The following is a 23,110-nucleotide window of genomic DNA, read 5'->3' on the forward strand; positions in this document are numbered from 1 at the left end:
CGATGGGGGGGCGGCTTGCGCTGTTCGCCCGCGCCTGGTCCCACGATTCGTGGGCCTTTCGGGTCGTGTCTCGCGGCCTGCGGTGGCGTTGGGTGGCCAGTCCCCCCTTTGGGGGGTCGGGGCTGGCAGGGCAGGCTTCTTCCCCTGCGCTCTGTCGAGTCGTCTTGGAGTGGGTACGCTTGGGCATCGTCGAAACGACGTCGTCCCTCAGATGGGTTTCCCGTCTGTTTCCGGTTCCGAAACGGGACTGCGCGGACCTGCGGTTCATTCTGGACTTGTCCCGTCTGAACCCCTGGGTTCATTGCCCCTCCTTTCGGATGACTACGCTGTCTCAGGTTCGGCTCCTCTTGGAGCCGGGAGTTTGGATGGTGTCCCTGGACCTCCGGGACGCTTATTGGCATGTCCCGATTCATCCGCGGTTCAGGGACTGGCTCGGTTTTGTAGTGGGGGGTCTGAGTTACCGCTTTCGTTGTCTCCCGTTCGGGTTGAACCTGGCACCTCGCGTGTTCACACGCCTTACACGGGTTGTGGTGGCTCGTTTGCGTCTCCTAGGTGTTCGGGTGTTGGCCTACCTCGACGACTGGCTGGTTTGGGCTCCCAGCCAGTCGGCTTGCTTGCTAGCCAGGGATTTGGTTCTTTCCCAGCTCGCCGGGTTCGGGTTCTTGGTGAACAGGAGGAAGTCCCATCTGGTTCCCTCTCAGGTTCGGACTTGGCTGGGTCTCGTGTGGGACTCTCGAACCGCCTCTTTGTTTCTCCCTCCGGAGTCTCTCCTGCAGCTGCGGTCCCGCCTTCGTCTGTTTCTGGAGGGCCCTCGGGTCACCCGGCGGTTGCTCGAGGGGCTGTGCGGGAGCCTGAACTTCGCGATGGTGGTCTACCCGCCGGGTCGGGTTTGGCTTCGACGGCTGTTCTGGTTCCTTCGGGGTTCCCCCTTCCGCCTCTCTCGCGATCGCAGAGTTCGACCCCCGGGGGACTTGCGTCGGTTGCTGCGTCACCGGCTTCCTCTTCGGGTTTTTCGGGGTTCAGTGCCTTGGCGCCTACCCGAGCCCTCGCTCGATGTATACACGGATGCGTCGTCTCTCGGCTGGGGTTTTGTGACCAGTGCTCACCAGGCCGGCCAGGGGCGTTGGGATCCGTCCTTCCGTCGAGCTCACAGTACGGTGCGGGAGTTCGCGGCAGTGTGGTTTGCTCTGGGGAGGATTCAGGTGGCCCGCGGATCGACGATTCGGCTCCATTCGGACTGCTCTCCGGTGGTTCATTGCCTGAACCGCGGGGGTTCGATGCGGTCCTTGTCTCTTTGGGGTTGGTCGCTTCGGGTGACTCGTCTGCTGAGTTCTCGGGGTTTGGCTCTCCTGGCGGTTCACGTACGGGGCGTGTCCAACGTCTTGGCCGACGCCCTGTCTCGCTTCGTTCCCCTCTCCACGGAGTGGACAGTCGACGACGAGTCCTTCCGTTGGCTTTGCCAGACGTTCGAACGCCCCGAAGTGGACCTCTTCGCGTCGGCGTGGTCGCGGCGTCTTTCCGTTTATGCGGCGCCCTTCCCCGATTGCGAGGCCGTCGGGGTCGATGCCTTTCGGCTAGACTGGTCGAGGTGGGGGTTCCTGTACCTCTTTCCCCCGGTTCGGCTGTTGCTCCAGGTCCTGACTCGCTTAGAGACTTACCGGGGGAGAGTTGTCCTTCTGGCCCCTTGGTGGCCAGCACAGCCTTGGTTTCAGGCGCTGGTTGCTCGGTGTCCGAACCCGAGGGTTTTCCCGCGGCTCCGCCTCTTTCAGCAGATCGGGCCGATACGTCACGTAGCTGGTTCGATCTTCTCCTCGAGTCTTCGCGTATGGTTTTTTTGACTCGAGTCTATCATCATCTCTATGGTGATCAGGTGGCCTCCTTGTTGGTGTCCCACCTGAGGGCTTCTTCTCGGCGGCAGTATGAAGTTTCCTGGCGGTCCTTCCGTTTCTTTTTGCGTCTTCGTCGTGTTAGCTCCTTGTCAGTTCGGGTGGTCTTGTCCTTCCTCTCGTGGTTGTTTCAGGACTGTCATCTTATGCCTAACACTGTCGCTTCGTATCGTGCGGCGCTGGCGGAGCCGCTTCAGCTTGCTTTCGGTATCGATGTTACGTCTGCGCCGTTTCGCAAGCTGTCTCGTGCATTGTTTCACCTCCGGCCTGCTCATGCGTCGCCTGAGCCGTCCTGGTCTTTGGTCAGAGTGCTCGCTTTCCTTTCATCTCCTCGTTTCGTTGTGGCCCCTTCGGTCCAGGATTGTTTTTCCAAGGCACTTTTCTTGTTGGCTTTGGCCTCTGGGGGTCGGGTAGGGGAGCTTCATGCTCTCCTCCGGCGCAGGGGTTTCTGCTCTTTTGGTCGTGGTGATAGTTTTGTTCGTTTGCAGCCGTCTCCTTCTTTTCTGGCGAAGAATGAGACTGCTGCGTTCCGGAGGGGTCCATGGGTGGTTGATGCTTGGTTGGTCAGGCCGGGGGTGCATCATGTTTTGTGTCCGGTTGCGGCGCTTCGCCGTTATTTGCGCGCCACAGCTTCTGTGTCTGGGGACGCGCTGTGGGTTGATCCGGTTTCCCTTCCCTGTTCGCGGGTTCGGGTCTCTCAGGTCGTCCGCAGGGTTATTAGGTCCAGCCAGCCTGCGGTCTATCCCCGTGCCCATGACGTTCGTAAGTTCGCGGCTCTTGCTGCCGTCTTTGGGAATATATCTTGGTCTGATATTCGGGCGCGGGGATTTTGGCGGTCGAACAGGGTCCTGGCTGCTCGTTACCTTGTGAATGTCCCTGGGCCTTGTCGGGCCTGTGTTGCTTTGGGTCGGCGGTTGCAGCCAGTTGTCTCGGCTTCGAGTTGAGGGGTGAGCGACGACCGCCTCCCGGGTAAGTCCCTCTTTTTCTGTCTGTGGGTAGTTAGCTCCGGGGAGCCGACGGGGCTCCCCCCAGAAAACCAGCGTTGAATGTAATGAAACGCCATTTTCTGGGTGAGTCCCGGAGGCTCCCCGGCATCCCTCCCTCCCTCCGGTCGGCGGTTTTTCGCGTTTTTGACATCCAGCCTCAAGAACTGAGGTGTGGGTAGCCGGCGTGTCCTGGTTCACAGTTGTGGGGAGGACACCGCGGTTTTCCCTGTGTCATGGGTGTGGGCCGCCTCCTTCGCCTCTCCCTGCTCTCCTGCGGGTCCGGCAGGGTCCGGCTCTGGTGTCTTCACCTGGTGGTGCTCCCCAGGTTCTTCTGGGCACAGTTGAGTCGTGTCAAGTTCGTGCCACTGTTCGTCAGGTGAGTTTCTGCGGTCTGGCGTCTTTTGGCCGGGCGCTGGATGCGATGTTGTTTATATACCTGTTTTTATTTAGGTATATTTTTGTACGACTGAGACCGTTCGCACACCAGTGACTGTCCCTTTTTCACCCCTTACTGTCCTCCTCATGTGCATGTCCAACCCATGCTGGAGTCATTCAGGGGACCCATCTTTTTTCATGTTGTGAGGTGTGAGGGTTGTAGGGTTGGTTCTGTACTCACCTGGTAAGGCTCCTGGCTGTGCTTGCAGGGTTTGAGCTCTGGCTCTTGGGTCCCACCTATCTGATAGAACTTGCGGGATAGTACCAGTGGAGTGCAGTGGTGCTATTGGCACAATTGGGGAACACTGTATTACCATCAGAGGTCTGTGCTTGTTACACGACCTACTTGTGAGTATAAGCCTTCTTGCTGGTTCGTCCGTGGCCTTCCAGGGCACACTAGCCTGTTTTCGTATCGCAGTTCCGGCCCATCCTGGTTGTGGGGGTATGCGGGCCGCTCCTAGCAGCTGCCTGGTGGGCCACCCTCTGGCTGGTCTAGCCTGGCCTTGGGCCGGGCTTGGGGTATAAAAGAGCTCCCAGTACCCCATCCAGCAGGTACCGAGCGGGGTTTCTCAGCCGTCGGTCGCCTGGTGCAGGTTTCTGGGCCTGCTGGGTTTTGTCGTGTCTCCGTTTGCCCTAACTGGGGTCTGCCTGCTCCGTTTTTCTGCCTTTGCAGAAGGGAGTTGCTATTTACATGTTGCATGTTGCGGTGGTGCCTGTTGCTGCTGCTGCAGGTGTGTATTGGTACCATGTTTCACGGTGGCGTGTCCTTGTTCCTGTGTCCGGTTGGTGTGGCACTTTGCTGCTGTTTTGTGCCTGGGGATTGTGTGGGGGTTTTCTGTCCCTGCCTGATTGTCCACCCCTGGTTGTTCTCCTGGGGTTTTTGTGCTTCTGCTCTTTCTTCCTGCCTCCTCTGCAGCAGGGGTGTTCTGCGTGTGTTCTTGGGCATTTTTCAGCCTGTGTCCTGTGATGTGCTTCTTTGTCTTGGTCTATTGCAGTTGTTCGTACCCCTTGGTTCGGGTATTGTTCTGGCGGCGACCCTTCCGCCTTCTTTGGTTTCCTAGCTTGCCCTGCCGGTTTTTTTTTTTTGGGGGGGGTCTTGCGATGTCTCGCGTCGGACCCGTCGTTTCTGAACTCCTTTCGGGCTTGCATGCTTTGGGGAGTTTTTCTGTTTGGCAGACGTTCCATCTCCTTGTGCCGCCTGGGTTTCGGTGGTCGCGCCCGAGATCTTCCCACGGCTCCGCCTTTTCCTGGGCTCGGAGGGGCCTTGTCGGGGCTGCTTATGTTCTGCCTCGCGGTCTCGCCTCTGGTTGGTGGTCGGGTGGCTTCGTGGTAGGTGTCCTACCTGCGTGCTTCTCTTGACGGCAGTATGGGGTATTTTGGCGGTCCTTCCTTTTCCTATCCCTTCTTAGGTGGTTACTTTTGTTAGCTTGGTTTACTCTCGGCTTGGTTTTTTGGTGGGGGTTGGGGGCCGTCGTCTTGTCACATACTGTCGCCTCTTTTCGTGCGGCGCTGGCGGAGCCGCTTCAGCTTGCTTTCGGTCTTGGTGTTGCTTCTGCACCGTTAGTAAGCTGTCTTGTGCGTCGTTTCACCTCTGGCCTGTTCATGCGCCGCTTGCACCATCCTGGTCTCTGGTCATCGTGCTCTGTCTTCTCCTCGGTTGGTAGTGCCCCTTCGGTTCCGGTGTGTTTTTTCGTCGGCTCTTTCCTTTTGGCCTTTGCCTCTGGGGGTCGAGTCGCTAAGTTTTCTTGCTCCTTCGGTTTTAGAGTTTTGGTTGTTCGGTGGCAGCAGTCTCCATCTTTTCTGGCGCGGGGTGGGGCTGCTGCATTCTGGAGGGGTCCAGGGTTTGTTGGTGCTTCGTTGGTCGGGCCGGGGGGGTGCTGTGTTTTGTGTTCAGTGGCAGCCCTCCGCTGTTGTTTGCGTGCCACGGCGTTTGGGTCTGGAGCACATTTTACGTTGATCCGGTTATGTTCTTCCCGGTTCGCGGGTGATGGTGTCCCGGGTGTTCAGCCGTGTTCTTGCGGCTAAGCTGCTTGTGTTCTTCCCTCATGCCTGTGGTGTTCATGGCTTCGCTGCTCTCACTGCCGTCTGGGCGGCGTGGCCTTGTGGTCTTTCGGGCATGGTTTTTTGGTGTTCGTGCGGGGGCCTTGCTGCTCGTTGTTCTCGTGTTGTTCCCGGGACTTTTCAGGGCTGTGAAGCCTTGGGCTGGCTTTTGCTGCCGGTTGTCTCGCTTCCGTGGGGGGTGCGTGGTGTCCGCCTCCCGGTTCTGTCCCTTTGACCTTCCTCTATGGGTAGTTAGCTCCGGGGAGCCGACAGGGCTCCCCCTAGAAAACCAGCATTGAATGTAATGAAACGCCATTTTCTGGGTGAGACCCGGAGGCTCCCCGGCAACCCTTCCTCCCTCCGGTCGGCGGTTTTTCGCGTGTTTTGACATCCAGCCTCAGAACTGATGGGTGGATAGTCGGCGTGGGAGGTCTGGGACTCCCCATTCCCCCTCCCGGGGAGGGGGGAGCTGCGCAGACAGCGGCGCGGTGACGTATGATGTCATACTAGTTTCCTTGTTTTCTGTTGAAGAGTTCTATCCACTAGTTCGGCTTTAGGTAGCAATTTTCACCAGAATAGGGGTTTGTTTTGGAATGCTTACCTTTCTGGATGCTTGACCCGGTCGATGGCAGACATAGAATGCTTCCTACCACACGGGGGTTTCTATAGGCCATTGCTCCCCTTGCCTCTCTGAGGGGGCCAGGTTCTGGCCATGGGAGTGAGTCTCCAGTACTTGGACTGCATGCGCCTAGGGTTACCTTCCCTAGGTGCCCTGTAAGTACTGCCCTTGGGGCCACCTTCCACAAGTTCCATGGGTTCTGCCTCTGCTAGGCCGTTTACTGCTTGGTTTTCGGCCGCCCTTTGTGTGCTCAGGTGTTCTGTCTCCCTTGTTCGCCTTAGAGTAAGGGGCAGTTTTGCACTGGTGGGGCACAGGGTGCTGCGCAGCCTGTTTTCACCTATATGGCGGCCGACTCTATTCTGCCGCCTGGGTACGCTGTCCTCTTGCGGGGTTTTCTTTTTCTTTTTGTTTATCTACCTGGTGGGGGGTCTGCCTTTGTTCTTGCCCCTGTGTCCCTTGTGTTCTGAATATTATTCTGGTGGTACCCCCTGCTAGGTCCCCGTGAGTGTACACGTCCCGGGGGTTCAGTTCTTAGAAAGTTGTTTGGTTGCTTTGGGCGCCGGTTAGCAGTACCCTGCCTGGGATTACCTGAGCGCGAGTCCTATTATAGTAAATGCTCGGGACCCTGGGAAACCCCTGGGGGGCATGCGGGTCCCTTGGATGTGACTCCGGAGTCCCCCCTCGCTTCCAGCAAGTTTGAGGGTTGCTCTCAACCCTTGTCTCAGAGTGACTCTTGTTTTGCCTTCGTCTGCTGCCTGTGGGGTCGGTGACACCTTCGTCCCGGAGTCCTGTGAGTTTTGTTGCTCGTTGTGGCTCAGTTACCCAGTTGTGTGCTGACTAAGCGGGTGCAGGCAGCAGGGACGTTGACTTCCCTGAGAAAACCAGCGTTGACTGAAACGAAATGCCACTTTCTGGGTGAGCCCTGAAGGTTCTCTGATCCCCTCCCTCCATTCCAGGTCATCAGGTGGATGCCTACATCTACTGTAGAATTGAGCTTAAAGATGCTGGCTGTTGGTGGGTTACCTCCCCTTCCTTTCCCAAAGGAGTAGGGAAAGGTCGAGCAAACAAGCTCACAGTAGTTCCGAAAGAATTTGTTAATTTGTTTACATAGTTGGGGGGAGTTATTTCGGCAGGTTTCGAGGCTTCAGTCTCTATCGAAGCCAGCATTGGTTTATTTTGACTAAGTTTCTGGTTGCTTTCTCGGTGAGGTGTGTATACTTACCCCTGTATGAGGTGGACCTTTCAACCTGAAACCTTAAGGTGTTTTTAAACTAAGATAAATTTCAGTGTATGTAAATTAAGATAAATTTAAATTTAACTAGTCCGCAAATTACCTGTCTCAATATTACTGTTTTCCGTTGGGGGCCCTGTTGACTCCCTGAAGCTATCCAGACTGATATGTGCTATATTAGTTTGGGGACATCAGATATAGGAATTTGAGTGCCTTCCGGTGACCACGAGCCAGAACCTGACCCCTCTCCCCCCCCCCCCTCCCCCTCAGAGAGGCGCAGGGAGCAATGGCCATATGAGCACTCTACATTTAGAGTATGTCATGTCTGCCATCAACTGGGGTATATCCCCAGAAAGGTAGGCAAAACAATACAAATCTCCAACTGGTGAAAATTGCAACCTATATCTGAAACAGAGCCAAAGAACTACCAAAGGAAAACAAATAAACAAGCAAACTGTCATCCAACTAGCACTCCCCCTTTCCCTGTCAGCCCCTCCCATGACAGTGGGAAGGGGGGAGCCCGCTCAGGAAAGCCAGCGGCTCGTCCCTCCAGTTCTTGACTGGTGTGCACTGGACACACACGTTACCTCAGGCCTCGCTTTCCTGTCTTGATTTTTGCCCTGTGTGGGGTAGTTGTGGTGGCCAGGTGTTCTTCTGTACACAAGTCTGCATACATCTAGGGCTCGCTTCCCTAAATGCCCAGTAAGTACTACTCTTGTGTGTTCAGAGTTCTCTTCCCTGGGGCGTTTGGGACTCGCTCCCGTTGTGGTCTCCATCGTATGACGTTGACCCTTGGGGTTGGGCGAGGGTTGTGGGGATTTCCGTCTTGCCCTGGGTAGGGAGTGATTGTTGCTGGGTGGGGCACACTGGTTGGCGCAGCCTGCATATATGTGACAGCCATGATTCTCTCTGGCTCCCAGTTTGCTTGTTTGTGAGATTTGGGTGCTTTATTTCTTGTTTGGCTGAAGGAGGTCTGCCTAGCTTCCCATTAGGTGTGGCCTAGGTTGTGTTTGGTTGTCCTATAGTGCCCACGAGATTTCACAACTGCTACTGAAGATCAGTTTGCCTGGTATTAGACAGGGTTCAACCGGCTTTGCTAACCCAGCGCCTGGGTTTGCCATAGGGTTACTTCCCCTGTGGGCCTTAGAAAACCCCTTGGGGCTTGGGGTCACCATAAGCGTGTCTTCCGAGTTCTCCGAGCCTTGTGTGAGGTTGAAGGTTATTCGTTGCCCGTTTCAGGAGTGACAATCATGTGTACAGCCTGTTGGGACAGTGACACCCTTGTCCCGGAGATTTTCAGGACTTGTTCCGTGCTTGTGCTGCAGTTTACCCATCCTTTGACTGAAAATCTTAGGGATCAGGCGACGGCTGCAATGCATGCTAGGTATACTTTGTTGCAACAAGCCCAGTTGGAAGTCCTGGAGTTTCCCCGTTTGGGTTTTAGGAACCAAGATTTGGGGGCGTTAGTCGCATCGAATTTGGTTTTGTCCGCGCGGCCACTTTCTTCCTGGGTGGGTGTGGGTCTTTCCTTCTTGCTCCTCCCTCCTCTGCTGCCGGCTCCAAAGCGTCTGAGGGTTTCTGAGTTGGGGCGGTGTTTAGCTCGGGAAGAAACTCGGGTGGTTTTGGGAAATGCCCCTTCCGATTTGGGTATGGATTACCTGAATCGGGTTGAGCCCGATTATCCCGCCAAGGCTTCAGGGTCGACCCGGCAGACCCCCCATCTTTGCCCTAAACTTCGCCTTCTCTTCAGGGGTGGTGGGCATGGATGATGGTTCTGCCCCGGGGCTTGTGTCTTGGGTTCTCAGTGAGCGGGGGGAGTCTGCTTGGAGCGAGTGGGCTCCTTTTGACCCTGCTTGGGCCTTGATGCTTTTGGAGCATCAAGGCCCCTGTATGAATTTGAGTTGGGTGCAGCTTTTCCTGGGTTCGTTTCCTGGTACCTTTGGGTTCTTCGGATTCATCCTTCCAGAGGTTCTCTGCCTTTCAGATTTCCCCTGCGGAGGTTCGGGAGGCTCTGGGTGCTTACCTCTTGTAAGACCCGGGTTACACCTCTATAATAACCCGATATGAAGTCAAACGATCCGGCTTCGTTTGATTTTGGTTCTTCTTCTTCCCTGTATTGGATGCGTTATGAGGTTCTGGAGTCTTCTTGGCTGGCATACTGCCCTTTCTTTTCACTTGGAGCTTGGCACAAGTTTTGTCATACCCGCACACTTGAGTGGAGGGAGGTTACCTTGATGTTGTAGGTATTCTTGGGAGCTCAATGGAGTTCCTCAGTGAGTGCCTTTTCGTTCCTGCGCTCTGTCGTGAGGTGGGTTTGCTGCAATTTCATGCTTAGGTTCCCACTCTTTCGGGATTTTTGATGGCGGATGATCATCAAGCTTGCAGTCATTTGGCCTCGGTCTTGTGCTTCTTTAGCCTTCTGGAGCTGTCCTTGGACTGACTTTCAGAGGATGTGGGGGCATTGGGTGAGGGGCCAATACTGCCACTTCTTTTCGTGCAGCATTGGCGCTACAGCTTGCGTTCGGGGTGGATGTCACTTCTGCTCTTGTCTGTAAGCTCTCATGCATTTTTTTACCTCAAGTCTGCTCATGCGCTGTCTGAGCCTTCTTGGTATTTGGACCGGGTGCTCTTGTTTCTCTCCTCTCCTCAGTTTGTTGTGACCCCTTTGGTCCATGATTGTTGTATGAAAGCTTTGTATTTGTTGGCTTTAGCCTTTGGGGGAGCTTTATGCTTTTCTCTGGTGCAAGGGATTCTGCTCCTTTGGTCCTCGGGTTCGTTTTGTTCGTTTGCAGGCTTCTCCTCCTTTTCTGGCAAAGAATGAAATGACTGGCTTCTGGAGGGGGTCCATGGGTTGTTCATGCTTGGTTGGTTAGGCTGGGGGTGTATCATGTTATGTGTCAGGTTGCTGCTTTACATCACTACCTGTGGGCCACTTGTTCAGTGACAGTGGACGTGCTCTGGGTTGATTTAGTTTCACTGGTTCCCTGTTCCAGGGCTTGTGTCTCTCAGGTTGTCTGCAGGATTATCAAATCTAGCCAACCTCTGTTCTACCCTCGTGCCCATGATGTGAGGAAATATGCTGCTCTCGCTGCTTTATTTGGGAATATGTCTTGAGTTGACATTTGGGCATGGGGGAGTTATGGAAATCGAACAGGGTCCTGGCTGCCCGTTATCTTGTCAATGTTCCAGGCCCTCTGAGGTCTTGTTCTGCTTTGGGACGTGGTTCGCGGCCTGTTGTGTCTTCTTCATCTTGAGACATGCGGTGCTGCAGCCTCCCAGGTAAGTCCCTATTTTTACAGTGTACTTCTCTGTGGTTAGAGAGCTTCAGGAAGCTGATATTAATATAGCACATATCAGTCTGGATAGCTTCAGCGTCCTGGGATCGTCCAGAAAATTGCATTTCATTACATTCAATGCTGGTTTTATCATATCAACATTAATAAATTATATTAATTAATATATTAAATCATATTAATCATACTACTTTGTAAAGTTGTTGATGGAATTCACTTCAACATCCTCTTCCTTCAGTGCTTCACTTTGTTATTGAGTTTCAGTCAATTAAATAAATACCTTCAGGAAGGAAGCTACATCTCTTACAACCTGGTATGATCTTAAGGCTTACAATACCAGCAATGGGAACTAGTGGGGAGTTTACTAGACAAGGCCATTTAAATTACATTCAACACTAGATTTATTTTCTTTTAAACAGAGATATCTTGAAACAACAGAATTCATAGAGTCCTTTGAAAAACTGCTTGGCTCAAAGGCCAAGATAATGGCTTTTCGTGAAATGATTGAATACAAGAGTTTTATGGAACATTGGAACCTGCCAGTGTACTTCCAAATAAGGTGAGTTGTACTGCTTTACAACCTTAAAATGGGCATCATATATCCTAGAGTCAGCCAGAATGAACACATTCCCACTGGATACTCCCAAAAACCTTTACAACTATCAACACTGTACCATGAACAAATACATTAGATTATTTACCTGAAGACAAGGACTTTAACTATTTTATAATAATTTCTTGAAATTGCCTCATAAATCTCGTTATTGTTCTATATACATTTAGAAATTGAATTTGTACACCACTTGTAGGATAAAAGTATTATACAATCATTGAATATATTTTTTATTACATATTCTAGATACATCAATGCTTATAGAAAAAAGGTTTCATACCATAATATCAATAATATTAATTTATCACTGGTTCAGTTTCTACAGAGAAAAGAAAAGTGACATCTCTGTAGAGTATATTTAATATGAGAGAAAATTCATTACAGGTATCAAGAAATTGGACAAGTAGTAGAATGCAGTTTAAGTCATGAAGCTGATGGTCTTGCACAAATGGCATTTAACACCAGTGGAGACTTCATGTTTGTGTCTTCTCAAACTGTATGGGAGAGCCTTTTAAAATGTTTCTCACCAGATGTGTTCCTTCCACCACTCCTTCATCGATTTTGGAAGCTCACATTGCTTGTCCTCTCACGCTACCGTACCTGGATCTTTGCTACAACAGACCAATTAAAATTGAAAGTATGTATAGCACATATATATGGTAATAAGAAAATGTCCATTCTAGTTATAAGTTTACAATTTATGTACTGGTACCAATAATTATTAATGTAGAAAGCATGAACAATTTTTAACCCTTTGGCTCGCTAGGCAATGCAAGGGGAAAACCCCTCGGGGGCTGAGACCCGTCGGTTAACCTGTTGTGTTCATATAAGTGTCCTTAAAATCTTTGGAGAAAATTTGATAAGTTCATAGCATAAATTTGACAGAACAGTACTGTATTTTGTTTGTACTCATGAATACGAGAAGTCCTGATCTACTTGCTATTTTGACGATCATTGTTGATGGATGTGATAATATTTCTTTTAGCAAGCACACACACCTTCCTCACGTTGGAGTCAGATGTGATAATTGTTCCCTTAACTAGAGAAAGCGAGAGCAAATGCCGAAGTCCAATTACTTGGTCCTCCAATCACTAGGTTGTTAGCTCCTCAACTGCATAAGCAATCTAGAGGGTAGCAAATAGGTTCTCGCACCAAAATTTGTATTTAGTGCTTTGAGCCGTTGGGTTTGATCCCAGAGCTGAAACTAGTAAAAATAAGATATCTGAAGTAGCTTGTAGTAGGCCAAAACATGTGGGGAAAATGCCCTTATATGGCCAAAATCGTGACCGGATAAAGTTATCTCAATATCTGGCCCAAATGTCCATAGGAGCCGTAAAATCGGGTGTTTGGCTGGATCAGTAGCCTAACACTCGCTGTACACCACCACACCACTCCCTCCCTTCCCACCAAGAAGGGAGGGAGTGGTGTGGTGGCTCAAGCTCTCACAAGTAAAACCTGGCCTTGGGCCGGGCTTGGGGAGTAGAAGAACTCCCAGAACCCTATCAAACAGGTATCAAGCAGATATGCCTAATTGACAGTATCCTGCTTCACCGTCAATTGGGGGAATTACCCAGTGGGTGGGTGGGTGGGTGGGTGGCAGGTGGTGGCGGCGTCTCAGAGGTTTGCAGTGTAGCATAGAAGGGTACGGTGTCCTCAGGGCGTGATATCTAAACAATCGAACGTTTTAGTTCTCGAGGAGTTGTACTGAAGGTTACACCACAGAACTCTGGTCTGTAGGATTACTTAATAACGACCAGCATTTAACCAGTAAGTGAGGTTAAAGGCTGGCCCCCATTATATAGTTAACATGCGAGACACGTGGGGTGAAATTAGGTGGTTGATGCGACGTATTATACGGGCACTGGGCATCCCGTTTAAACAACTGGGTGGCAGGTGACGACCTCACAAAGGGTGGTGATGGCAAGTGTGGGCAAATGTGGGCACACGGGGTGTAACACAAGTGGTTCACAAGTCCTCGTGATAGGTTGTTCGTTTGATGGAGTCTCCTTTTCGGGTGATGTTTGGGTCTGCTGCTTTCCGGAGGGGTCCTTCGGTTACTACTTGGTTGGTCAGACCGGGGGTGCTTCCTTTTCTGTGGGAAGTCCCTACGGCTCCCTGGAGTTTATCGGGCTAATGTATGTTATGTTAGACAGGGACATTAGCTATGGAGTTCAGACCTACCAGGGACCAGTGCCAGAACCTGGCCCCTTCAGAGAGGTTTCAGGGAGCAATGGCCCTGGAAAACCCCATTATGGTTGGGGGGTTTTCCTTATCTGCCATCGACCGGGGTTAGGCACCCAGAAAGGTAGGCATAACAAAACAAACCCCACATGGTAAGAAACTACAACAAAAAACCCGAACAGAGGGGTAGAAACTCCCTACAATCCCAAGGAAACAATCAAACAATCAATTTACTGCCGTGCTGGTCGTCCGTGCAGCCCTCCCCTCCCCAGGAGGGGGGGGCCCCGGACCTCACCGCACCGGCTGCCTTCAGTTCATAAGCTAGTGTCAACCGAGATAGACGCTTCTTTGGTTTCAAATTCCTGGGTGGTGTTTACTTCATGTGGCATTCTCTGCTGTCTTTGTGCGGTGGCCAGGAGTACCTCATCAGTGCCGAAGCTGCATGCACTTAGGGGCTTCCTTCCCTAGGTGCCCTGTGAGTACTGCCCCTGGGGGCGTTCGGGAACTGCTCCTGTAAGGGTCCTTGATGCTTGGCATTTGCGTCACCCTTGGGGCCAGCTGGGGCTTGGGGCCATTGTTTGGCCTTGGGTAGGAAGTGGTGTTGTGTTGGTTAGGGCGTCAAGTTGTTGCGCGGCCTGCCACCTAAGCGGTGACCAGTTCCTGTTGCCTTTGGGGACGGTGTACTTTTGCGAGGTTTTTCTTTTGTTTTGTTTTTGTTTGCCTGGTGGAGGTTCTGCCTCGTGGGTCTATAGTTTCCCTGATATTGTTTTGGTGGCCCTCTGCTAGGCCCCTGTGCTTGAACACGTCCCAGGGGTTTTCAGTATAATCATCTACCCCTTGTTTTGTTTGGGTTTCTTAACCGGTTAGCAACACCTTGCCCGGGCTTCCCATAGTTGTTACCCTACGGGCCCTGGAAACCCCTGTCGGGGCTCGGTGGACCCATGGATGCGTCTCCCGAGTTCCAGCCTGCCTTGTGCGGGTTTGAAGGTTGCAGTGTGCCCTTGTCTCAGGGTGACAGTCACCTGTTTTGCCTCCGTCATGCTGCCTGTTGGGTCAATGACACCTTTGACCCGGAGTCTTGCGAGTCGTGTTCTCTGCTTATGCTCCAGTTTTACTCTGAGGATGTTCCTGTTAGGGTACAGGCAGCATCAGTGTTGCATGTTTGGTTAAGGTTACTGCAACGCGCTAGGTTGGTTTCCCACCCGGATGCCCTGAGGCTGCCCCGTTTTGGTTTTAGGGACCCTGACCTGGAGGCGTTAGTCACTTCGGCTTTGACTCCTGCCGCGCCCCCTGGTTCTTTCCCTGTGGTTCTTCCTGCATCTCACCCCTGTGTCCGGCTCCAAAACGTCATGAGGGTTTCGGCCTCGACACAGGGTTTAGTTGGTAATGAGACTCGTCCTCCTTTGGGTGGTTCAGGGCTAACAGGGCAGGTTTCTTCTCCTGCACTTTGTCAAGTCGTCTTGGAGTGGGTGCGCTTGGGCATGGTCGAAACGACTACGTCCCTCAGGTGGGTGTCCCGTCTGTTTCCAGTGCTGAAACGGGACTGTGCAGATCTGAGCTTCATTCTGGACTTGTACCGTCTGAACCCTTGGATTCCTTGCCCCTCCTTTCGGATGAGTACTCTGTCTCAGGTCCGGCTTCTGTTGAAGCCGGGTGCCTGGATGGTGTTCCTGGACCTCAAGGACACCTATTGGCACATTCCTATTCATCTAGGGTTCAGGGACTGGTTAGGTTTCGTGTTGGGGCGTCACGCTTACCGTTTTCGATGCCTACCTTTTGGCTTGAATCTGGCACCTTGCGTTTTCACGGGTCTGACCCGGGTTGTGGTGACCCGTCTGCGTCTTCAAGGGATTCGGGTTTTGGCCTACCTCGACGACTGGCTTGTGTGGGCTCCCAGTTGGTCAGCTTGTCTGCTCGCCAGGGATATGGTTCTTTCCCAGCTCGTAAGGTTCGGGTTCCTGGTGAACTGGAGGATGTCCCATCTGGTTCCGTCCCAGGTTCGGACCTGGCTGGGTCTTGTTTGAGATTCTCGGACCGCTTCCTTGTCTCTCCTTCCAAAGGCATTGCAGCAGCTGCGGGAACACCGTCAGCTGTTTCTGAGGGGGTCCCGGGTCACTCGGCGGTTGCTCGAGCGGTTGTGCGGGAGTCTGAACTTCACCGTGCTAGTCTACCTGCCTGGTCGGGTTTGGCTTCGGTGTTTGTTTTAGTTCCTTCGGGGACGTCCCTTCTGCCTCTCTCGCGATCGTTGGGTTTGTCCTCCAAGGGCCTTGTGTCGGTTGCTGTGTCACCGGCTTCCTCTTCGGGGTTTTCGGTGTTCGGTGACTTGGCGCCTTCCCAAGCCCTCACGCAATGTGTTCACGGACGCGTCGTCTCTCGGCTGGGGCTTTGTGACCAGTGCTCACCAGGCAGGCCAGGGACGGTGGGGTCTGTCCTTCCGTTGGGCTCACAGCACGATTTGGGAGTTCACGGCAGTCTGGTTCGCGCTTCGGAGGGTTCGGGTCGCTCAGGGATCGACCATTCACCTCCATTCGAAATGTTCTCCAGTGGTTCATTGCCTGAACTGCAGGGGTCTCTTTAGTCCTTGGCTCTTTTGGGTTGGCTCTCCGTGCGGTTCATGTCCGGGGAGTGTCCAACGTTCTGGCGGACGGTCTGTCTCGCTTCCATCAACTGTCCACGGAGTGGACGGTCGACGATGACTCATTTCGTTGGATCTGCCAGACGTACAGTCTCCCAGATTGGGACCTCTTCGCGTCGGCAAGGTCTCGGCGTCTCCCAATCTATGTGACGCCCTTCCCCGACTACGAGGCATTCGCGGTGGATGCCTTTCGGCAGGACTGGTTGAGGTGGGGTTACCTGTACCTCTTTACTCCGGTCCAGCTGTTGCTTCGGTTTCTGGTTCGGTTGGAGACATTCCCAGGGAGAGTAGTCCTTGTGGCCCCTTGGTGGCCAGCCCAGCCTTGGTTTCCGGTGCTATTGGCTCGGTGCCAAAACCCGGGATGTTTCCCGCAGCTCCGCCTCTTTCAGCAAGTCGGCCCGGTCCGATACAGAGCTGGTTCAACCTTCTCTGCTCTTTGCGTCTGGTCTTTTTGACGCGGGTGTATCACCAATTCTATGGTGATCAGGTGGCTTCGTTGATGGTGTCCCACCTGAGAGCTTCGTCTCGACGACAGTATGAAGTTTCCTAGCATTCTTTCTGTGGGGAGCCCCTACGGCTCCCTGGAGCTTATCAGGCTAATGTATGTTATGTTAGACCGGGACATTAGCTAAGGAGTTCAGACCTACCAGGGACCAGCGCCAGAACCTGGCCCCTTCAGAGAGGTTTCAGGGAGCAATGGCCCTGGAAAACCCCATATGGTTGGGGGTTTTCCTTATCTGCCATCGACCGGGGTTAGGCACCCAGAAAGGTAGGCGTAACAAAACAAACCCCACATGGTAAGAAACTACAACAAAAACCGAACAGAGAGGTAGAAAACTCCCTACAATCCCAAGGAAACAAGCAAACAAGCAAACATCACACTTTACTGCTGCGCCGATCGTCCGCGCAGCCCTCCCCACCCCGGGAGGGGGAGGGGGGAGCCCCGGACCTACCGCGCCGGCTGCCAAGCTCCAGTTCGTTCGCTAATGTCAACCGGGATTGACGCTTCTCTGGCCTCAGTTTCCTAGGCGGTGTTTGCCTTGTGTGGCATTCACTGCCGTGTGTTGTGGTGTGCGGTGGCCAGGAGTACTTCATCAGTGCCGGGGCTGCATGTGCTTAGTGGCTGACTTCCCTAAGCGCCCTGTGAGTACTGCCCTTGTGTAACAGGGTTATCTTCCCTGGGGCATTCGGGAACCATTCCCGTAGAGGTTCTTGCTGCTCGGCATTTGCCTCGCCCTTGGGGCCAGTTGGGGCTTGGGGCCCTTGTTTGGCCCTGGGTAGGGATTGGTATTGTGCTGGTTAGGGCGTCAAGGTGTTGCGCAGCCTGCCACCTAAGCGGCGGCCGGTTTCTGTTGCCTCTGGAGACGGTGTACTTTTGCGGGGTTTTTCTTTTGTTTTTCATTTTCTTGCCTGGTGGGGGTCTGCCTAAGGTGATTATAGTTCCACTGGTAGTGTTTGGCGGCCCTCTGCTAGGCCCCCGTGCTTGTACACGTCTCAGGGGTTTTCAGTGCTATAATCTACCCTCTTGTTATGTTTGGGTTTTTTAACCGGTTAGCAACACCTTGCCCGGGCTTCCCGTAGTTGTTACCCTACGGGCCCTGGAAACCCCTGTCTGGGCTCGGGGGACCATTGAATGTGTCTTCCGGGTTCCAACCCGTCTTGAACGGGATCGTTGGTTGCTGTTCCCTTGTCTCCGGGTGACAGTCGCCATTTTTACCTCCGTCATGCTGCCTGTTGGGTCACTGACACCTTGACCCGGAGTCTTGCGAGTGATTCTCTGCTTGTTCTCCAGTACTCTCCTGATGTTATTACTGTTCAGAGTACAGGCGGTATCCGTGTTGCAAGCTAGGTTAGGTTGCTGCAACATGCTAGGTTGGTTTCCCACTCGAATGCCCCGTGGCCGCCCCGTTTGGTTAGGTGCTGCTCGCCCCTTTCCCTCCATGTTCCCGGCTCCGGACCGTCTGCGGGTTTCGGGGTCGGGGCGGGGTTTAGTTGCGACAGAGACTCGAGCGGTTTTCGGGGGCTGCCCCGTTCGGGTTGGGGACGGAGGTTTGAGCCTGTGCCTCCTGCCAAGGCTTCTGGGTCTTACCAGCGGTCCTTTCTTGCTGCCTTTCCCATGGACACTTGCTTTTCTTTAAGGGCGGAGGGCTTGGAGGACGGCTCTGACCCTGGGCCTCTGTTGCTGGTTCCCGGGGCTGGGGGGGATGCCTGCTAGCAGTTCTGGGGCAGTTTGCCCCTGCCTGGGTTTTCTGCTTTTGGCCGGAGTTTTTCGCCCATCCAGTCAGCTTGCTTCTCACTTTTGTTGGCGTGTTTTCGTATCTTTAGCGTCGGTCGCAGCCCTCTGTCTGGCGGCCATTTTTGTCTGCCGGTTTCCTGGCGTGGCCACCAGGGCGGTGGTGCGGTTTGTTTACATGCGACTGGGTGTGCGAGCGAGCTTCTTGGGTGAGTTTTCACCTTTTTTCAGGGGTTTTATTCTCCTGTTGTTGTTTATTTGCTTTTTTGGTGTTTTCTGCCCATTTCCTGTTCCTCTGGGAATGTTTGGGTGTTGATTATACACCGGGTTTCCCTTTTTGCCTGTTTTGGTCTGGGCCCTTGGGTTTGGGCTCTGTCCCTGGCTGTTATGCTTGCTCCCACACCTTGTCCCTCGGTTTTCGGTCTGTTATGACCGTTTCCCTGGGGGTTCTGTCTGGGGGCTGTGCTTTGCCTTTCTGTGGTGTTCTCCGCCGGTAAATGTGGTGGTTTGGGCTCCCCCCTTGTTCGATTCTGGGCTCCTTTGGGTTCTTTGGTTTTGTTCCCGAGGTTTCTTCCTCTTGGGCCCCCTTTGTGGGTTCAGGGGGCTTTGTTTCCTCGTGTGACCCAGTTCTGCCTTCTAGAGTTCTGGGGTCTTTCTGGCTTGCAGACTGATCTTTTTGGGTCTTGGCACATGTTGTGGTTGTAATTACCTAAGTGTAATTACCTAAGTGTAGTTACAGGATGAGAGCTACGCTCGTGGTGTCCCGTCTTCCCAGCACTCTTTGTCATATAACGCTTTGAAACTACTGACGGTCTTGGCCTCCACCACCTTCTCACTTAACTTGTTCCAACCGTCTACCACTCTATTTGCGAAGGTGAATTTTCTTATATTTCTTCGGCATCTGTGTTTAGCTAGTTTAAATCTATGGCCTCTTGTTCTTGAAGTTCCAGGTCTCAGGAAGTCTTCCCTGTCGATTTTATCAATTCCTGTTACTATTTTGTACGTAGTGATCATATCACCTCTTTTTCTTCTGTCTTCTAGTTTTGGCATATTTAATGCTTCTAACCTCTCCTCGTAGCTCTTGCCCTTCAGTTCTGGGAGCCACTTAGTAGCATGTCTTTGCACCTTTTCCAGTTTGTTGATGTGCTTCTTATGATATGGGCACCACACAACAGCTGCATATTCTAGCTTTGGCCTAACAAAAGTCATGAACAATTTCTTTAGTATATCGCCATCCATGTATTTAAATGCAATTCTGAAGTTAGAAAGCATGGCATAGGCTCCTTGCACAATATTCTTTATGTGGTCCTCAGGTGATAGTTTTCTGTCAAAAACCACCCCTAGATCTCTTTCTTTATCAGAATTCTTTAAAGATTTCTCACATAATATATAGGTTGTGTGGGGTCTATGTTCTCCTATTCCACATTCCATAACATGACATTTATTAACATTAAATTCCATTTGCCAAGTGGTGCTCCATATACTTATTTTGTCCAGGTCTTCTTGAAGGGCATGATAATCATCTAAATTTCTTATCCTTCCTATTATCTTAGCATCATCAGCAAACATGTTCATATAATTCTGTATACCAACTGGTAGATCATTTATGTAGACAATAAACATCACTGGTGCAAGAACTGAACCCTGTGGTACTCCACTTGTGACATTTCTCCATTCCGATACATTGCCTCCGATTACTGCCCTCATTTTTCTATCAGTCAGAAAATTTTTCATTCATGTTAGAAGCTTACCTGTCACCCCTCCAATATTTTCCAGTTTCCAGAACAACCTCTTATGTGGAACTCTGTCAAAAGCCTTTTTTAGGTCCAGATAGATGCAGGCAACCCAGCCATCTCTTTCCTGTAATATCTCTGTGGCTCGATCATAGAAACTGAGTAAATTCGATACACAGGATCTTCCAGATCGAAAACCATACTGTCTGTCTGATGTTATATCATTTCTCTATAGGTGTTCTACCCATTTAGTTTTGATTAGTTTTCCAATACTTTCACTATTACACTTGTCAATGATACAGGTCTATAATTGAGGGGGTCTTCCCTGCTGCCACTTTTGTAGATTGGAACTATGTTAGCCTGTTTCCACACGTCTGCTACGATTCCTGTACACAGGGATGCCTGAAAGATCAGGTGAAGTGGAATGCTGAGCTCAGATGCACATTCTCTCAGAACCCATGGTGAAACTCCATCTGGGCCAGCTGCTTTGTTCTTACTGAGCTCCTTTAGCATATTTTCCACTTCATCTCTAGACACCTCTATCCGCTCTATGTTGTTCTCTGGAATTCTTATTGTGTCTGGTTCTCTGAAGATTTCATTTTGTACAAACACGCATCATGTGTTGTGTCCGGTTGCGGCTCTCCGCCGTTATTTGCGCGCCACGGCTTCTGTTGCCGGGTCGATGTTACTACTGCTCGGCTTAGACTCGGTTACAAGTATCTCTGGGAATTCTAATTATCTGCTGATGTAGACCTGACCAAATGTAAACTGTGTCAACAAAATTATTCGCACACCCTCCGTCACTATGTGATGGAGTGCGAAAAAGATACGTGAATTTAGAGACAATTCTATAACTAATGTTCCAGCGATGTGTCAATATTTCATTCAAAATGATCTGCTACCTGAAATTTTAGCCAAATATCCCCAGTTTGCTAAATGTAGGTAGTAACTAAGTGATTGTAACCTATCCAACGCTGCCCACTGGTTGGGGGGCGGTGTGCAGGACAAACATATAAATTTTGACACTAGCTCTCCACATATGTCAGTTGCTTAATTTAGAACCTGTACTTGAGGTCGAACTCGAACCCATTGTTGATGTGATGACTTATATTGAATTTTGTAACTAGCTCATCAAGATTGTAACTTGCTTAGCTAAATGAATTGTGGGGTTCAGTCCCTGAGCCCATTATGTGCCTCTGTAACCCTTTCCACTACCGCCCACAAGATGGGTATGGGGTGCATAATAAATGAACTAAACTACCTGCCGGGGATGCGCTCTGGGTTGATCCGGTTTCCCTTCTTCCCTGTTCCCGGGCTCGGGTCTCTCAGGTTGTCCGCAGGGTTATTAAGTGTAGCCAGCCAGCGTTTTTTTCCCGGGCCCACGACGTTCGTAAATTTGCTGCTTTGGCGGCTGTCTTTGGCAACATGTCTTGGGTGGACATTTGGACCCGGGGTTTTTGGAGATCGAACAGGGTCCTGGCCGCTCACTACCTGGTGAATGTTCCTGGGCCTCGTCGAGCCTGCGTTGCTTTGGCTCGCCGGTTGCAGCCAGTTGTCTCGCCTTCGCGTTCAGGAGTGAGGACGGACCGCCACCCGGGTAAGTCCCTGGTTTTTCCTTATCTTTGGGTAGTTAGCTCCGGGGAGCTGAAGGGGCTCCCCCCAGAAATCCAGCTTTGAATGTAATGAAACGGCATTTTCTGGGTGAGTCCCGGAGGCTCCCCGGCATCCCTCCCTCCCTCCGGTCGGCGGTGTTTTTCGCGTTTTTGACATCCAGCCTAAGAACTAATGGTTGGGTCGCCAACGGTGGGGTCTGGGGCTCCCCCCTTCCCCCTCCCAGGGAGGGGGGTGGGTTGCACAGACGATGGCGCGGTGACATGATGACGTCATGAGGGCTAATTTTCGTTTGGGGAGTTCTGTCCACCTGTTCAGTCTTCGGTCGCTATAGTTTACCAGAATAGGGGTTTGTTTTGGGGCACCTACCTTTCTGGGTGCCTGTCCCGGTCGATGGCAGACATAGAATGCTCCCAATCATAAGGGGGGGGTCTCTATAGGCCATTGCTCCTCGCGCCTCTCTAGAGGGGGCCAGGGTCTGGCTCGTGGTCCCCGGTAGGCAAGAACTCCATGCATTGACTGATGGCAGAAAGTTATACATATCCATTCAGCCTGGATAGCTGGGATTCACCCAGAAAATGGCGTTTCATTACATTCAACGCTGGATTTTTGTTCCCTGATCACGGAAAAAATAACAAAAAAATCGTAGGTGGCATATTTTAGCCGCAATAGGGTAGGGAAGTGTGGCAAAAAAGGGGCGTTGGCAGAGCCTTCGCCAGACGAGGTCTACTCCGCTTGAGCTGTCAGACAGCAGTTGTCACAAATATATTATTACCTAATTATTTCAATGTCTCTGATTGATTTTTTCTTAGTTTTTTGCAGTAATATTATTCCATACAGTGAATTGTGGTATATTTATATAATAAAATGTGTGAACCATCGCTGTACTCAAAATTATGGTGTGCATATTAGTGATTCAATTATTATGTTCATAAAACAATAAACAAATAGTTTTGCTGTTGTAACACTATATACACAGATTATATATAAGTATCTACATGTTTATGGTTTGTTCACCATAACGAACTACTAAGTTGGTCTTGTGAGTCAAAAAGCAACGAGGAGTGACCGCCAAACACCAGCGAGCCACTCACTGCCACTCACTCCCTCAACACCACCTCACTCACCCTCATTCTCCTCCCACAATACTGTTTTTCCATTTATTCACTATACACAGACGTTATATATACATATTTACATGTTTTGTTCACCATAACTGTACATCTAAGCTTGTATGGTGAGTAAAGGCACAAAGACGTAGCTACTCACAGTCAGCTGATCGGCGGCCGCCCTCAAGGCCAGACACACTAATATTTCTCCTCCAACAATATTGTTTGTGGTGTTATTACGCTATATACACACATTATGTATAAGTATCTACCTGTTTTATTCACCATACCTGTACAAATAAGCTGGTATGGTGCCCAAAGACCATAGTGGCCATCAGTAAACAACATGCCAAGTCGTGCAGACGACGCTCCTCCCTCACCAAAATGGCGGCTCCCAACCTACTCCTCTTGCTGTTATCTCACACTATACACACGTTATATATAAGTATCTACATTTGTGTTCACCATAGCGAACCACTAAGCTGGTATGGTGAGTGCAGTCAAT

General features: G+C 51.6%; 1 protein-coding gene across 1 annotated transcript in view; it reads left to right on the forward strand.

Moving 5' to 3' along the window:
- Positions 1–23,110, forward strand: part of Cog2 (conserved oligomeric Golgi complex subunit 2) — a 197,298-nt gene that overhangs the window by 119,704 nt on the left and 54,484 nt on the right. The window contains 2 exon segments of the mRNA XM_045748023.2: positions 10,910–11,049; positions 11,488–11,740. Coding sequence (XP_045603979.2) covers positions 10,910–11,049; positions 11,488–11,740 — 393 coding nt within the window.

The sequence above is a fragment of the Procambarus clarkii genome, chromosome 24 (assembly GCF_040958095.1).
Source record: "Procambarus clarkii isolate CNS0578487 chromosome 24, FALCON_Pclarkii_2.0, whole genome shotgun sequence".
NCBI lineage: Eukaryota > Metazoa > Arthropoda > Malacostraca > Decapoda > Cambaridae > Procambarus > Procambarus clarkii.